At 28.9% G+C, this 18457-nt stretch overlaps 1 protein-coding gene across 1 annotated transcript; it reads right to left on the bottom strand.

Moving 5' to 3' along the window:
* Window positions 1–2306: 2306 nt before the first annotated feature.
* LOC123300776 (midasin-like) lies at window positions 2307–18235 on the bottom strand. The gene is made up of 14 exons (XM_044883427.1): window positions 18073–18235; window positions 16727–17893; window positions 15234–15413; window positions 14728–15167; window positions 13749–13918; window positions 13439–13665; window positions 12880–13127; window positions 12598–12812; window positions 11612–12186; window positions 10270–10432; window positions 8834–9883; window positions 5550–7299; window positions 3389–4284; window positions 2307–2970 (listed from the first exon to the last, which is right to left on the bottom strand). Exons 2-14 carry the CDS (start codon window positions 17779–17781, stop codon window positions 2791–2793), a joined length of 7149 nt encoding a protein of 2382 aa, XP_044739362.1. The 5' UTR covers window positions 17782–17893; window positions 18073–18235; the 3' UTR covers window positions 2307–2790.
* Between the last annotated feature and the right edge of the window lie 222 nt (window positions 18236–18457).

Below are 18457 nucleotides of genomic sequence, written 5' to 3'. Positions count from 1 at the left end.
TTATTTTTGTATTACATTCTAAGAAAATTTTCTTCACATGTTATATGTGAATAAAAAGAGAGAAATTCTTTTACTAAGAAATATTGTTTGTGCCTTTTTATGTATATTTTAATAATAAGTATATGAATTTTCTAGCTTTGTCTAGCAAAAATCAATTTTTTGTAAAATATCGATTAGATTGTTATATTAAAAAAACATTGCATGTTAAGAATGATTATAATGTTCGTAAAGTATGAGTGTAGCACCCTCACACTATGTGAGGGTGTTGGTAAAATACATTTCTAAAATTTCTAAACAAATAAAGAATGATAATTAGATTTTTTTGTATAAATATTTCCAATACTTATGAATAATTGTTGTAGGTACATAATTATTAAAATATATTTGAAATCAATTAGAGATATCTCCATAATATGTACACAAATATGGACTTGATACTCTACATGCGTAGAAATTTTATTATGAGATCTGTGTCCTTTCGGGCACAATACCACGGAAATAGTATTGATCCAGTGATGACCATGATAGTAGTTAAATAGTGAAAAAGAGGTCAAAGTCTTATATGTAAGCTTACTTTATAGGCATTTTTATCGAGCCCTAAATTTTTCTATATCTTATTATATATACTGCAGTCCATTGTTCCCTATTATTGTATAAATCCTTACTTTCTGTGGGTTAGTGCGTTACTCCCCCTTGCCTTAGTCCAGTTAACTGCCTCTTCTATACCCGCCACTTACTTTATTTTTACTTGTCTACAAAAAAAAAACCATTGCCTTTTTAAAAGGGGAACGGGGCTTGCTTTGTAAATCCTATCTTTTCATTAACGCTTGAAATATTTAAGTTTAAGTTCATGCTAGATTTGCATGATTGAGCCTAATTATCATTTTTATATATTTATTTACCTAAGCGACTCTGATTCTTAACAAGCGAGGTTCTATGGAAAGTTAATTATAATTAAACCTATATGTCATTTTTGTGAATTTCTCATAAACTTCACACTTTTGTCAATAGAGCTAGTGATTGACAGGTAAAGACTTGTTCTTCCTCTATTCGACTTTTTCGTTTTTTAACGAAATAAAGTGCTATTCTATTTTGGTCGAATCAGAAATTACATGCGCCATTTAATTATATTGTGACATCAAAATGCATTAGGAACATATGTTCCCTCATTGATGAACGAGTTAGTTCCCAAAACTGCTACATAGCAACTTTACCAGTATCAAATCCAAACCACTGTCATATTATTATTATTATTAATTTATTAATGAAAATAATATAATTTATACAAAATTAAAATTTGTTTATTTATTTTAAATTTTCTACTAATATCGTTATTTGGATTCGACATATGTGGCGCTGTTTAGTGTTAAAAATGTAACTAAAACATTTTCATTAAGAGACTCATGGTTTTTTGTCAGAAGTTAAATGACTTGTATATATTACCTGACTGTGGTCATTAGATAGTTAAGACTATGGAGGGTAGAGGTAAGGAGGGAAAACTTAAATACGGGTCAAAGTAAAAAAGTGTCCAACTGAAAAAAATAGTTTGTGTAGCAAAAAGTATTTCTTGTGAACTTTTCTAACAACTGGCTTAAATCTTTTTCTTGCTCTTATTACTTTGTGTTTGATGTGAACTTCTCTATCCTTCTGTAACAATTTGTTTAGATCTTCATCCTAATCTTGTTACTTTCTTTTAGAACATACACTTTTGCTGCAGCGGTGCCACCAATTTTCTGCTTTTCGTGAACACTTTTTATATACAGAGATGATTTTCCTTATCTCTATCCTCCATAACTAAGACTGAAGTTAAGTGCCATCTCTCACTGTGATACAGTGTAATGAACCATGTGAATTCTAATTTTTAATTAATAAAATCTGTTACTCTATCATGATCTGATGATTTATCATAATATCATGACTAATTAGTGGTTCCTCCAAAAGAAAAATTTCATTTCTGTCCCAGATTTCTACTGATTAACGTAAGTTAAAATCGGGTATACTTGTGTGGATGTGAACTTTCTGTAGAGAGAGTGTAATTTGATAACAATATGCACACTTTTGATTTTATTTAAGTTACTGAATTTTTGTCTAACAACCTTCATAAATCAATATTTTTTCTTGGTAAACAAATTTGTATTTATTTTCTAAAAACTAGTAATAAAACTAAGACGTAATAAGCAAAAGAAAAACACAATTTTAAATCAATTTATTTAATTTTTATTTATTTAACAAGAAAAATTATGAAAAAATTACACATTTTCAAAGAATTAACATCAACTTAGAAATACAATAAAATAATACTTATTTAATTATATAAATTATATTAGCAGAAATGAATAGGTTTAGTGACCACAGAGTTTTTCCCAAGTATACACGCAAGCCTTAAATTTCTACTCGCCCATTAAATTGTTTATAAAAAGTCACTAAATTCTAAAATTGTCGATGAAATTAATAGATACAAACTTGTGTAATTAAAAATGGATATACTTGACCCTCTGTTACGAACTTTACAAGCAACGTACGAGTGACCATATAACTTAGGCCATTAAACTTTTCTGAAAGGTCACTAAATTTTAGAATATATTCGTGTACACGCAGGTATTCTTCTCTATTTAATACATATTTTTTTCATTTCTGCTATTTACAAGAGAAAAAAACAAAGTACGGTGACGACATATTTACGCTTAATTTAAAAAATCTAAAGAATTTAAAAAAGAAATAACACTTTTTTCATATTAATTTAAGTATAAAAGAGATCACATTTTTTATCTAATCATAATTTTAGACAATTTATGTGGTTTCAGTGACTAGTTCAAACCATTGTCTTAATGCATCGCTAAGAATTGTTGGTAATTGTTTGATATCTCGTAATATTATATAAAACGAAAATGGAAATTTTTCTAAATATGTTTTAATTTCTAACAATTTACCATCTTTGAATACTGGCATACGAATATCCAAAATTGAATCCTATAAAAAAGTAATAAAATTGCATTTAAAAAAAACCTTATATTCATTGAATGTATCAAAATAAAACGTACAGGGGTGGAGCAGAGGGTTGTTCGATTTTAAAAGGCTGTAAAAAGCAATTCCTTCAATAACTACTTAAACAAATGTTTAAGAAAATTAAATGGTGAAGAAAATTAACTGTGTGAAAGATCATTTATAAGTTTTATAACAAAACTGTTTTTAATTTTTATTTTTCATGATAATTTTAAAGTTACAGACAGTTTTAAAAGAACTTTTCAAAAGAGAAACGAACACGCCCGACAAAAAAATGTTCGTAAAATATTATTATAAGTTTATTTCGTCATTTAGATAAAAATGAATTAGACAATAATTATAGAAAGTTATAAAATTGAAAAATAAATTTTATAAAATAACTTACCTTATTTTTCGGATTATCAACAATTACAAAAACAACAAAAATACGTTCATTTTTCGCACGGCGTACAGCATTTAAAATTTTTTCTTCACCTTCCGAATGTACACCACGCCCATCCGAAACAATAACTAATAACTTCGCATTTGGCGATGAAGATGATGAAGTCGATTCACATTGTTTAAACATATCACAAGTAAAATTCACCAATTTTGGAACATCAGTTTTCTTTTGTGAAAATTGGAATTTTTGTAAAATTCCAGCACCAGATTGATCACTAAATTGATCATTTAAACGATGCAATATTTCCACATCTTCTCCGAAACAAAGCACACTTAGTTGTCCACTTTCTAAGAGCGTTAAAGCTGTTGACAGCAAAGATAAACTTTCGAATGCTAATTCCTTTGATTGATTATCAGCCATACTTTGTGAATCATCTATGGCTAACACAATTTGATATTCACGTTTGGCTGGATGTGTACGACGTAGCCATATTTTATCTTTTCGGAATTGTGATGCAATGTATGGTATGACTTTTCGCATATTTATTCGGCGCCCCGTGCGATAATCACCTTTTAAACGTGATATTTGTGTTGGTTCTAATATAATACGTAACTGTTCGCATAAATCATGGGCCAGTGTATTTGTTAATGTCATATAAGACTGCCAAGTAGCATGAGCATCAGAATCCGTCGGCGGTTGTTTCCAATTACTTAATTTTTTTTCTAATTGTTGACGTAATTCGAATTCTTGTTGCGGTGTTAATTTTGCATCAGTTTCCGTTGTTTCAATGTTAAATTGTGTGTGGTAAGTAGTGTCAAAACCACGTGATACATTCAACGTATTTACAGTTTCACCCTCGATTTCCACCTCAGTTTCCATATTTTGATCTAATTGATCACCTTAAAAATTATATAAAAAATGTGTTAACAGATAATTATCTAAACTCGTAAAATATGCTCTAAATTGTTCCCTACAGTGTTACAATGATGAATGAAATTATTATCCAACATTTTTCATCTTTGTCTACCTAATAGTTTATTTTTCATTGAAAATATGGCTGATAAGTTTAGAGCTACAGATATCTTTGGGGAAAATGTATTTATTTGAAACGGAAATTGGTCCATTTAGAAAGAGTTTTATTAGAGAGAAATATATTCGGCTTTGAGTGTGAGCTTTTGAATTCAGTTTAAAAAAAAAATTCAAATAAAAAAATTTTTGCGTTTCTATAAAGAACAACTTGCTAATTTAATTTGTTCGTCGAATGTTTTCCACTTATGAATCATAGTGAGGTGTTAATTGAACCTGAAAACTTAGATTGAATTCAATACCCGTATAATAAGATGAGCGCCTTTGAAACTAACATTTTTCGTTTGAAGCATTTTCCTAGAAAATTTATTTTTTGAGTTTATGTACAAGTTAAGTTAAAAAAAACATCCGGTATTGTTAGTGTCGAATTTTTATTGTACGCATTTCTGTTTGAATTTTCTTTGATGAGGCTAATTAAAAATAGTATGTCAACCAAAAAGTTTGTCGAATTAATAGTCGAATTGGGCTGAGTATATAATTCTTGGCATATAAGTCTAAATGGTAAGCAAAAATAATAATACCCATTTCAATAATAACAAAATTGACCGCTCCGTAGAAAGAGACGAAGCGACTGTGCGGCCAATACCTGTGTCTTTTCTATAGGTCTGTAGAAATTCTAGAAAGAGGCATCTACTGGCCGTACATTCGCTATAATCTCTCTCATGGTTTCTTGGCCGCACTTACTATACAGCTGAATAAGGAACACTCAGTCCATTCTCGTCTTTGAATATATCAGATATGTGTAAATAGTGTCGCGTTTTTCATGAACTCAAGTATAACATATACATACACACAAATTACACTCTCTTATTAGTCGATTTCATTTCAGTTTGAGCGACGTATAGTACCTATACTCTTCCCATTTACTTATTGATTGTAAATTAGACGTTAGAGTTAACATTTCATTATTAAAAATTATGATTTTAAGATTGAGAATTTGGTACAAGGCTCTTTATGTTAATTATACCTAAATAACAAGTGGTATACTATACAGTTGCTTTCTGCTAAAGCGCATTCCATTTTTGAAATTCTTATTTCTAATTTATGAAAAAATCACTTTGTATTTTTTATTACTTACCTTTGTTATCAGTCTTTTTCTCTTTATTTTTCTTAGATTCTGTTTTCTCTGGTAACAATTTATCTGCTGATGGTTGTACATCTTCTTCCTCTTCCTCTAGTATATTCACGTCTGACTCATCGTCACCTTTCTCTTCATCTACTTTTTCATCTTCATCATTTGACACTTTTTGTTTCTCAAATTGTTCTTTCGTTGCTGCATCTAAAACCTGAGCATCATGCTCCTTAGATTCTTTAACATGTTGGAAATGTTCAGCTTCACTGGTTTTTGGCACATCATCGGGGTTTTCTTCAATCTTATCATCTTCAACAGTTGGTTGATCTTCTCTCTCTTTTTCTAATTCCATTATTTTCAATTTTTTCGCAATTGGTTCGGATGTATTACCTAGACTGCGTTCTGAATCAGTGTCACCTGGTTTTTGACGTTTTTCACGTTTATGCTCATTTTCTTTACTTGGTAGTTGATTTTCTTGTTTAGTTTCCAGATTACTTTGATGTCCCATTTTACTTGTTTCCTCATTTTGCGCTTGCCCAACTCCTTCTTTATCTTCCTTATTTTCATTCGAAGTAACATCTTCAGATTGTTTACTTTTCGAATCATCTCCAACCGTTTTTTCAACATTATCTTCTGACGTTTTCTTTGAATCATCTTCAACGGCCTCGATATTTTCTTCATTTGAAGATTTACCACCTTGAGATTCAATATTTTCCGGTAAAGTTTTTTCTTCAGGTTCATCTTTCTTTTCTTCTTCGACTTTTCCATCCTTTGTATCTTCGGGTTGAGTTTCATTTAAAGATTTATCATCTTCTTCTTCTAACTGTAGCTTCATATCTACATCTGCATCGTCATCGTCATGACCTTCATCACCGCCATCTTTATCAGGATTTTCTTCAGGTAGTTCATTCTTTTCTTCAGTTTCTGGATTTAATTGATCTTCGGGCATATTTTCTTTCATTTTATCAATATCAAACGGATTTTCTTCATCTCCATCCTCAGCATCTTGTTTTTCTTCACCATCATCAAGTTTCATTTCTTCTGGCATATCAAAATCTTCGGGTTCGGGTAACGGATCATGTTTACCGTGATATGGATTAATTTGATCTTCGTCAAATTCTGGCTCATTCATTTCGTTAATTTCTTTTGATTTTTCTTTCTCCTCTGTATCATCTGGTTTCTGTCCATTATCATTGTCATCTTTACTAGTTTCTTCATCATCTTTTGCACCAAATTCTTTATCACCCTCAGATTTTCCTTTATTATCTTTTCCCTCATTCGTATCTACTTCATTTGTATCCTCACCATCGCCCTGTTTTCCTTCAGGCTCTTCACCTACTTGAGATCCATCATCATCGTCGTCGTCATCTGCTTGATCATCACCCCATAGTTGTGTATCTAATTCTTCAGCACCAGGTTCTGTTTCACCCATTTGTTTATCAACATCTTCATCATCGTTATCTTTGTCTGATTGTTCTTCAGGATCCTTGTCAACGTCTTCAAGTTTTCCCTCAAAATCTTCACTCATTTCAATGCCACCTTCTTCTTCTTTTGTTTTATTTTCATCGTCAACTTTTTGATTTTCATAATCTTCTTCACGTTTTGCACTGTCCAGCTGATCTTCGGATTCAATACGATCGGAAACATCTTTTTCACCAGTACCTTCAGTCAAACCCATACCACCTGTGCCTTCTCCATCTCCATCTCCATCACCATCCTCGTCTTCAGCGTCTAAGCCCTCTGGTGTGCAAAAACCCTAGAAAAAAGGTAAATTTCTTTTTGAGGTGGTAGTGATCGATTAAATGAAAATAATTTAATACTTTTAAAAAAATAGTTAAGAGATAAGACGGAATACAGGAGAGGTAAGGGATAAATTTTTACTTATAATGGAAAATACACTTGCCATAAAAAAAATCGAAAAATATTTTAAACGACTTTATATCCGAGTAAAATGGTCTAATGGAGGGTTGGAATAATGAGAAAGTCTATCTTATACTCTTTTTTCTGGTTCGAAATTTTCAAAGCAAATACGACATTTAAGTTTCTTTAAACATTTTAATAAAAACTGTAGAATGCGTTACTTGTATTGTATAATTTTTATAGAAAAAATCATTATACATTAAATATTGTAACTCAAAAATATGTGATTATTTTTCGCTGGACCAATAGTATGTTTTATTTGGAATCACATAGAATATTTTAGAAAGAATTATCAGATCAATTGACAGTATTTTTAAAGTACGCTATGTGAAGGGTTCTTTGTTAGTAAATAATGCTAAATTATAATTTACCATACTACTTTGAACTTCATTATTTTATATTTTATGCGAATTATTATCTACATTCAAATTAATTCAGCGATAAATGAACAGTGAATCAGTTCTTGGTAATAGCTGACTCACTATTAAATGAATAATTCAAGTGTGCTGTTTTTAATATCGCCAGTTCAATAATCATAATAATATGATAACCAATAATTGTTACATCGTTGTTGTTAGCTTCTAACATTATTGACTGCCATCTGCCAATATTTCTAGCTTACAACATTGCTAACATACTATACAATATATGTTATTTCATATGTTTGCATATAATTCATCTTTTACAAGACTTATACATAGAATTGTTAGTGGTTTTATTTATACAGTTTAGACATACCAATACAACACACAAATATTTTTTCCCATTATGTTCAATGCATTGAAAATATTGTCTTGAATTTAATTGTAATGGTTTTCCAACAATGGCATATTATACATTAAAAGAAAAAGTGCAAATTAATAAATATATTATGGGGGACATTCCAAACAGGAATGTTTAATCAATTTCTTGTGGCATTTGACGGTAGTCAATTACCAAGCATTCGAATAGTTATTCATATGGTTTACTGTTTTTAATAAGGGGGTTGTGGATTGAGTATCGGTTTGTAAAAATATTCTACAAATAATTTTCAATTGTTGTAATTATCCATTGTTGAAATACCATTAAAAATAAATACAACTAAATATTTTCAATGCATTTAAATTACATTCCTAATGATAAAAATATTTGTGTATAGTATTGGTATGTCAAAACTGTATAAACAACAATACCTCTCTTAAATGACAAATCGTTCAATAGCTTACTACTTAAGTAAGAATAATAAATGAACCAATACCAATAATTATTCTATGTATAAGTTTTTAAAAGTTGAACCATATGAATGTTTAATACTAATAAAATTTAACATTGGTTCTCCATGCAGACATATGAAATAAATCATTTTTGTTGGAAAAATACATTTTGCTTACCTTAATAGTTAATTCTGTAAAAATATTCAATAAAATCGACGACATTTTGCATGTTAATCGATAGGTTGAAACTTGATGAGTCACAAAATATTGATAAAACATAGATATTTGATGAATCAATGGTATAATTAATTTAAAACTAGTCGCACATTGTTGCAAATCATTTGTGGATAGTTGTTTAAATTGTTGTACTAATTGTCGAATGCATTCTAACAATTTATTAACATTCAACTGTTTCAAATCATTTTGTAATTCTGCCATTAATTCAATTTTTAATAAATTCTCTGTTAATTCATCACCATTGAATGTTTTCGTGTTATCACGATATTTAATAAAAATCTTTTGTAAAGACAACAACGTTGAATGTACAAGCTCCTCCATTTTGACAATAAATTCTTGGCCTTTTTCGGATGGTTTTTCGCTAGGTAAAGACGGTTCAGATTTTTTTAATTCACGAATACGAATTATGTACGAATCGATTAACATGTGTTTTACATGAATTTCATGGAAACATTTTTGAAGTTCAATGTTTAGAGGATGTACTAAATTTTCGTGCTGTAATGCTTCATGCAAAGGTTTCATGAATTCCATAATATCATCTAATTCACAGCTGATTTCAATTAAACTTTCCTCCGTTAAGTATGTCTCATATTTTTGTGTATATTCATTTGTTGGAGCATAATTATCAGCTTTATCTAAATAATCCAAAGTAACTCGACTTACACGTTCAATATACTCAAAACTATCTAATAATTTTTGATGATTTGCCGTATTTGGTTCTGGAATTGATGTTTGAATATTTAAATCTAAATTCATGTTATAATTCTGTAAAATTGATTGTGTTGATTTGAAGAAATCATTTAGTTGTTTAATAAAATGGTTAATATTGATAAAGGTTTCATATAATAATAAATTAGCTGTTTTACAATCCTTAAGGATGTCAAAATGTTGATTCTCAAATATGTTGTGGAACTCCATTGTATGACCACGTAAATAATATAAGGTACGTGTTGTATCGATTAAATCCTGCTTTTGTTGTTGAATTGTGATCTGTAAATAAAAATAGCATTAACTGTTCAATTTCCTATTTTTGAATATTGAAGAAGCACAAATCATGAAAACAATCATATTTCATGAGAAACAGTACAGTATGTCTCACATTTTATCCCGTAAAATTGGCGATAAATCAAAAATTAGAAGAAAAGTTCATATATGTTTATAAACCTTGTTTTTGAAATACAAATAGTTCGTTTTAATAAAAAAAAATTTGAAAACACCACTGCTATTTAAATTTGATTTTTGTACTTTTTTCATTTTTTTTATTCTGCACATTTTCAGAAATATTTTGAATCCAAGTTCTACAGAGTCCTCATGCGAGCTCCGACTGTGGCAACACATATTGAAATCCCGACTATATTAAGGTAAAAAAAACTTACTAATAAATGAGTAGAAAATCCACGAATGCGTTCCAAGTTTTGCACACCTAATTGCGGAGATGCATTTTTTATAGCTGCTTGTAAATGACCATATCGTGCTATTGATTTAAGATAATACTTTTCACAGCCGTCCCAATTATTTAAAAGATGTTTATCGCATTTCCTGTTAAAAAAAGAATTCATATGGTAGAAATTTTGTATATTTAGAATAAGGCCTAGGAGATATACATCCAGTTTTCAAAAGCATTTCTAATATGGAATCAATGTTAAATATTATTTACTATAAAACTATACATACGTACACATAACTGGGTATAGGAGTGATGTCATTTAAGAGTGGGGATGTTGTGGTAGTTGTACTTATAATACGTTGTATTAGTGGTTTTGGAACTTTCAAGTGGCAAGCTAGATCGTCAGATCTACCTTCTAATGACTTTTTTGTGGGGTTTTCTCAAAATACAGATCTATTCGCGGAACAGGCCTGAAAATTTGCAACAATTAAGGAAAATGATTGTTGAAAAATGTGCGAATATTTACCATCAAGTACTAGAAAATACCCGGATAGATTTCTGCAATAGACTAGGATATTGTTTAGCAAATAATAGAGGAATTGATTCTCTATTAGTAATGCTTTTTAACACATACTGTATATTACACTCATCAGCATAGAATTTCGTCATAATATAATTATAAAAAAAATGGCGTAATTTCATATATCTGTATCTCTGAGAAAAATGATCCAATGTTTACTGTATAGAATCGAAAGTAAAAACTTTCAACTTTTTGAAAATTTAGCTTAAATAGTTATTATCAACCCCTACCGCTTTGCAACGAGGATGAAAATGGTGGGAAGCAATGCCCGACTTATTTAGACGATCTTAAAAAATGAACGGGGAGTGTAAAAACTACTTTGTAATTTCAAATCAAAGGAATCAATTTTGCTTTGACTGTTAATAACACCTTTAAAAAATTTCGTAAAATAAGCATTTTAAAAGCCTAAAAAACCTTCCCAATTATTATACCCACAACGCATAGTGGAAGGGCATGATAATAACTTTTGAGGTACATTTTCAAAAAATTTAAAGAGCATTCTTTCAACTGAGCTATATATGGCTAAGATACATATTTTCGCTAAGATATAATTTTCGCGGCGATACATATATCTGAAATTAGAAATACAATACAGTTTTTTTGATATGAGTGAGACCATAAGGTTATAGCAGATATATGGCTCTTAACTTCCCTCTCTCGTCTTTATAAAATGAAACTGGACTCAGAGAAAATTCATGTTGAATCTTAAAGAACTGTTTGTTTAATTTTCAAATAAATTTTGTTAACTTACAAAGAATGTAAATTTTGAACAGCCGCATTTAAATCAATCGGTTTCATCGAAAAATATGTCAGATCTATGTTAAATAAATTACTTTCCAATAACCCAGTTTTATATGAGATTCCAATTGTTTGTAACGATTTAAATAAATCTGAAAGCGCTTTACGTTTTTGTTGTAAAATACTTTTTGCATCTGATTTTTGTTTTGCTTTTGGTAATGTTTGATTCACCTCTAATTTACGTAATTGATCGCTAGTTTCAATTACATCGGTGATCAAATTATTTAATATTTCCATCGAATGATTGTACGATTTTGTTGATAATTTTATCACCTTTTTACACATTTGTTTTGATTGATTGAAATATTTTGGAAAATTTCGTATAATATCAGTTTTCCATTCAATATTATTTATTATGTCGATTTCAGTATTTATTGGTTGTTCTTTGTCACATGTAGATTGATCCACAATATATATAATGGAATCAGCAGGTACATTTGCTGATTTGTTGACTTTCTTCGACTCCTTAAACGATGCTTGTTGATCGTCGATTAAACACTTTTTTGAAACCAATTCATTCAAACTATCCTATGTAAAAAAAATTTACTGTTAAGAAGAGTTCAAATTAAGAACCTAGTTCTCAAGTCAAGGAAAGGTGATTTTTGTCATTTTTACGTATTATGAATCAACGAGATACAATTTATTTGAAGTTTGATTAATCACAGAAAAATTTAGCTTTAGTTTAGAAATTGCTATGAGGTTCAACATGTTAAAGAATTAAAAAGAGATTTGAAAATATGGTACTTGCCGTGGTACTTGGCTGCTTCAATCGTTTAGAGAACAAAATTATTATAGCTATACAGTAATCACGATAAATACTTTCAAGAAAATAAACTTGAGAAAGATGCAAGATTTCTGTACTCGACCCTTAATCAATTCTGTCAGTATTCCATCAAAGAAGTGTGGTATTTTGTAGGAATTCAGACGATGGTTACTTACCTCGAATTTACGCATAAATTTATGTAATGTCCGATGAGTTTTTTCAACAGTTTCTTTCACTGACCAGTAGTTGATATCATTCCATTTTGCAATTTTAACAAAATCTTTTAATTCTTTTTCAATTGGCTTACGAATTTCTTTAATGCGATTTTTCACAATATCAGAAAATTGATTATAATATTGATAGACGTTCCATAAAATGTTCTTTATTTGATCTAATAAACAAAGAATATTTTACAAAAGGGGAGTTCTTTGAATGTTTTCTATGTTGTTAATACTTACTTGTACGTTCATTAGAGTCTAACATCGTGGTGAAGCAATGAAATGAATAAATTAAATTTAAACGAATTCTAAATTCACCAATCGGAGAGCGCTCAATAAAATATTTTAATGTCGTTATTAACATTTTAATGTCATTATTCTCAGTTTGTTTGTCATCATCATTTGTGGTGGTATCATGAACACCTTTAATAAATTCATCAACAATTTCAAATAATCGCCACCAATAATTTTTACCTTTTGATTCCACCCTAAAAGAAACGCAAAATTAAAATTAATAATAAGTTCACCAATTAATTTGCAGTAGTATCTTTTGAGAAAATTCATATCAATAAAAAGTTGTATTTAATGAATAAACGTTTTTCTAAATTAAAATTAAAAGTAAAAAAATACCAATTTTTTCAATATTGAAAAAAAGTAAATATTAATATTGCAATTCTTCTGCATACTCCTTGAACAAAATTTTGAGTACTCCATTCCGATTCAAACCATTCATTCAGATTCTCAAAAATTCGAATGGTAACTACATCTCAATTTACTGAATTAACAAACATAAACTTACTTTTGTAGAATATTGTTTAAACTGTTACTCCATTGTTGTAATTCAAATTTGCGCATGTCAATGATCCATCGTGTTATTGTCTCAATATTATTTGATAAATTTTCTGATTTTCTTGCAAATTGCGACCATTCGTTACATTTACTTAATACTAATTCAAAACCAGTTAAAAATCGTGATATTGGACTAGTAATTTCAAAATTTTCTATTCGATCAACAATTTTTAAAATCTACAAAAATTCAATACAAATTTTATTATATGACCGTAGCCATGGGGCATAAGTCAAATGGTCAAAAAAATACCAATTCTTACCGATTGTAATGCTGCGTGTTCAGGATTTGAATCCAAAACTTTAATAACTTCACGTTTCAATCCATTAAGAATAATAATACAGTTTTTAGCTGCTTGAACATATTCGTCTTGATAAAAATTAAAATGCCGTTCCTCATATTCAGTATGTTCCAATTTCATACTATCAAATACTAAAAAATAAGAAAATTGAGAATTGAGAAAAAATAAAATACTTTTTTTTTACCTTTGGACATTTTAATGGCGAAAATGTACAATATAAAACAAAATCGAATCAAGAAATATTAATTTTGATGGTAGTAGTAAAACTGTAGAAGGCAGATTTTAGGGGTAGCGAATTTCTATCTCTCATACTAATTATAACGCTACTTTTGAGTGGTTAAAAATAAAACTTTTCATAGGAAAACGAACAAGCCTGATACATTTTTCGAACTTGAAATATTACGCAGTTCAATACATTGCGATACGGTTATACATGATTTTGCAATTCGAAAAGTAAGAACATGCAGAAAAAATAATTTGCATAACTATACGGGACGACCTTGTTAATTAAAATTATAATTATTAATAAGTATTGGCATTAATGGAGAAACAAAGAAAAAAAGAAAGAATATGTTTCGTATAATATTCATTATCTTTATACATTTCCTATACGAACTATAAGGTAGGTGATAAAGAAAATGGGAAAACGGCGGCAATTTTGCAGCTTCCTGGTTTAACGTATATTTTCTAATCCCCTCCAGCTCTTTTATATCGAGTTTGCACTGTACCTTGAATTCAAAGAAACTCTTTAAATTGTTTTAGCTTTGAAAAGATAATTTTTTTTAACAAAATTTTCAAAACTTTTTTTTAAGTTTATGGAGAAAATAATACTAAAGGAAAGATGTGTCTAAAATTTCAGCGCGTTAAATCAACAACTTTTTTTTTAAATTTTCTAAATTTCACTAATAGTATATCGTGTACAATAACATTAATTAATTACCTGCTGGATTATCACAAGTTTCAGCTTCTTTAACAATGTAAGTTAAAAATGTATACGATGGTAACAGTTTCTTGTCCAATAAATAATTCATACCATGTACAACTTTGTTTTGTAGCAATGTATAAGTTTTATAACGTTGTACTAATGATTTAATAAAATCTGGTTTAAAATTTGGTTTTTGTTTATGTAACCATTCAGATTCGGCATAATATCGAACAATATTTGTATGATTCGTATAAATGAATTCAGTTTCTTTATCATTTAAAATATGGCCATAAAGTAAAGGTGGAGATCCTGATGAACTATCAGCACTTGATGATTTCGATTTATGATCCAGTTTAGTTTGGACTAAATCATTAAAATCATTTTCATAAAATGATGGGAAGGTTTCCTTAAAGTCTAATTCTATTTGTTCATTTTCCGTCAATTGTTTGCGTTCACTAAAAATAATAATTTTATTAAAAAATTTAAAATTTTCAAAATTTATTGTAATTTTTTTTTCTTACATTGTTTTGTATAAACTTTCTTCCGCTACCTTTATGTTTAGCTTTTCCTTTTCTTTAGTTTTCCAATATGCAAATATGTGATTAAAAAGTTTTAAATATCGATGCCATGATTCTTCATTCGGTATTTTTTGTGGACAGCAAAAATAATTCCAATAATCTTGTAAAGAAAATAGTAATACCCTAAAAAACAAAATTTAGTTTCAAATGAGTCTCAATAAAAAACAAACTTGAATGTATTAAGGAGGTTAATTTATTAAAAGCAAGTTAAATTTTTCTAAAAATTTTTACATGGTGCTTGTAATAAAGCCTTCATTTTTTATTTCGCTTTGTAGAAATTAAAATATAAAAATTTTTTCTTATGTAGGGGATCGTATGGCGGTGTGGTGAAAAAATTTGTTCAAGTCATTAAAACTACCTATATCAAAATATATTCATAATTTTTGAAAAACAGTTTACTAAATGAAAAGCATAGTTTTTGGCAAATTTAGTACTGAACGGGAGACGTTTCCGGAAATATTTTCCCCGTACTCGAAGAGGAAGTGTTGACAAAGGTATAATGGTGTGAGTAAAAAAAAAGTGTGTGCATTTTGGTATGAAGAACATGAGTTTAATCTCAAAGTAAAGGAATTATTTAAGTTGAAATATTTTATTAAATTATTATAACGTAAAAAATACCACTTAACTTAGAGCGAGGCGATATATGGTTCGTAACGTACCTTACTCGAATGTTATTTTTACTATAATATTCTGAGCGCTTTTTAAATTCCATCTTTTTCCTGCACATTATACAAACGTCTCATTCAGATTCTGGTATAATCATGAACGGTACATACAATGTAATGTGTGCAAATATGTTTTAAAACTTACACGGTATAGTTTTACCGGTCAAGTATAAATTATCTTTAACCTTCGGAAACGTCCCTATTCTGAGCTACATGAACAGAAGCTTTGCACTTAGTTTAATGCTCTTGTCTAATTCGTTGGGTTTTCAAAAAAATGTTTCTAACAAAATTTATTGGAATTAAGATGAGAAACATTATTGCAATTTAAAGTTACGTCAATCAATTTCTATCTCTAAGGTTTTCGAATAATTTGCCATAACTTTCTAGGGATCTTTTCAGTTAAAAAAAAAACACTTTTTTAAAGTTTTATATAATTATTAGTAATAGTAATTATTAGAAAATTATTGTAGTATTAATGTGTTTAAATATACACTTGTGTAACAAATTAACATGTGTTTTTAGCGGTAAAAATACTTGCATGATATTGAATTAAGAATCATTACGTATTTCCAAAATACTTGCATGATATTATTTAATTATTATTGCTATAAATAATTTAGTTTCATCGAAAAGAAATCCAAAAAACCTCGATTTTTTGTCTAAAAAACTGAAAAGATCTCCTAAACAATATTGGATTTAGAGCAAAAATGATCTACCTACTGTGAAACGTTCCATACTTCTGCTTTGTCTAAAAATAAAAATCGTTCTTACCGTATAAGTTCTTGAACAACAACCTGTTGCTGTGCCTCTGTATCATTTAAAATATGTGGAATGATTTCCACAAATGCTTCATGATCAATATCCAAAAATCCGTACATTGGAAACAGTATCAAACTTGACAATTGTTCATTCAATTCAAATTCTTCAAATTGCATATTTGATTCCATAATTAATTTTTCCATTAATCCAATCTGATTGATCAAACCATTACGTATTTCCAAACAACTTTCTTTAATTGGGCACACAATATCTGGATACGTTAAATACTCATGTAACTGATTCAAATAACGTTCTTGTGAAAGCAACCATGTTTGAGCAGATCCGAGTGTTGTATAAATATCATTCTTTATATCATCAATATTCTTTTGAGGTTGATCAATTACATCTGTTATATAATTATGTAATCGATTACTAATATCGATTACCATATTTAATTGTTCGCTGTAATTTATAACAATTTTACGTAAATCTTGATATTTTTGATCGTTAGGGCGTATAAATTCATTCGTATCATTATCAAACGTATTAATTTTTATATTTAATCCTTGCAATTTATGCTGAAGTTCGTGATACAAATCATGCTGAAAATTTGTTTGATCCGAATATAAAACATTTATTTGATGAGTTTGTGCACTACAAAGTTGTTCCAATAAAACGGAGTCATCTAATAAATATTGATAACGAATTTGTAATAATTTTGCCGGGTCAATTAATAAAAGTTGTGACGTTAAAACAGTTTTTGTATATCCGATGCCAATATTTAAGACCGTATATATCGATATTAATCGATTGATTAATTGATTGGATTGTTTTTCGATTTGTGTATTTGGATTATAATCCATTAAATATATGTCACATAAATATGTTTTAATATTATTGAATGTTTTATAAAATGTTTGAATATATTGTAGGGATTTTTGCAAAAATTCACAAATATTTGTGATCTCTATGTTGCTGATGGTTGACGAACCGCTACGATCTTTTTTCTCTAATAAACGATCATGACATAAATCAATATGGGCGCGTATTGTTGCAAAATTTAACATATGCGTTGTGATTGGTTGATTATTTTCATTGGAGTCATTATCATCCAATGATTTTGTTAAGGATTTTAAGAAAACGATAAAATTTCGTCGTGTTAAGTATGCTGAATGTAATCTGTGAAAAAAAAAAAAAAATTATTGCATAAATACGCTATAGCTCCATTCACCCGGTGGATGTTAAAACGCAACAACAAATTCTTTTTTGTTTTGTTTTTTTTTTTATTTAAGAAGGATATAATGGGACTATGAAGTTTTTAAGGCGGTTTTTTGAGATTTTTTATAAGACATACTTACACAGCATCATAACTAAGAACAGTACATGAATTATTCCACAGTAATTTCAATAACGTATCCAATTCTTCAAGATGTGTTTGATTCTCTTTTAATGACGAAAATTCCAAAATACGATTTGAATGTGTTGAGTTAATTAATATATTTGTTACAAAATACAATAAATTTGGGGTATGTATATAATTTGGACGCATAATCTCGTAACCACTTTCACGATAATTTTCCTCACGTAAACAATTATGTGGAAATCGACATGGAGAATTGTTTAAATAATCGTACATTGATATTTGTAGGGGCAATAAAATATTTCGTACAAATTTTATCCCATTTTGATCACAATTTCCACTATTCAATAGCGAAATCATATTATTAAACGTATTCCAATTAC

The sequence above is a fragment of the Chrysoperla carnea genome, chromosome 1, assembly GCF_905475395.1.
Source record: "Chrysoperla carnea chromosome 1, inChrCarn1.1, whole genome shotgun sequence".
Lineage (NCBI taxonomy): Eukaryota > Metazoa > Arthropoda > Insecta > Neuroptera > Chrysopidae > Chrysoperla > Chrysoperla carnea.
Note: the sequence above shows the minus strand (reverse complement) of the source record. Positions and strands in the feature narration are given on the sequence as shown.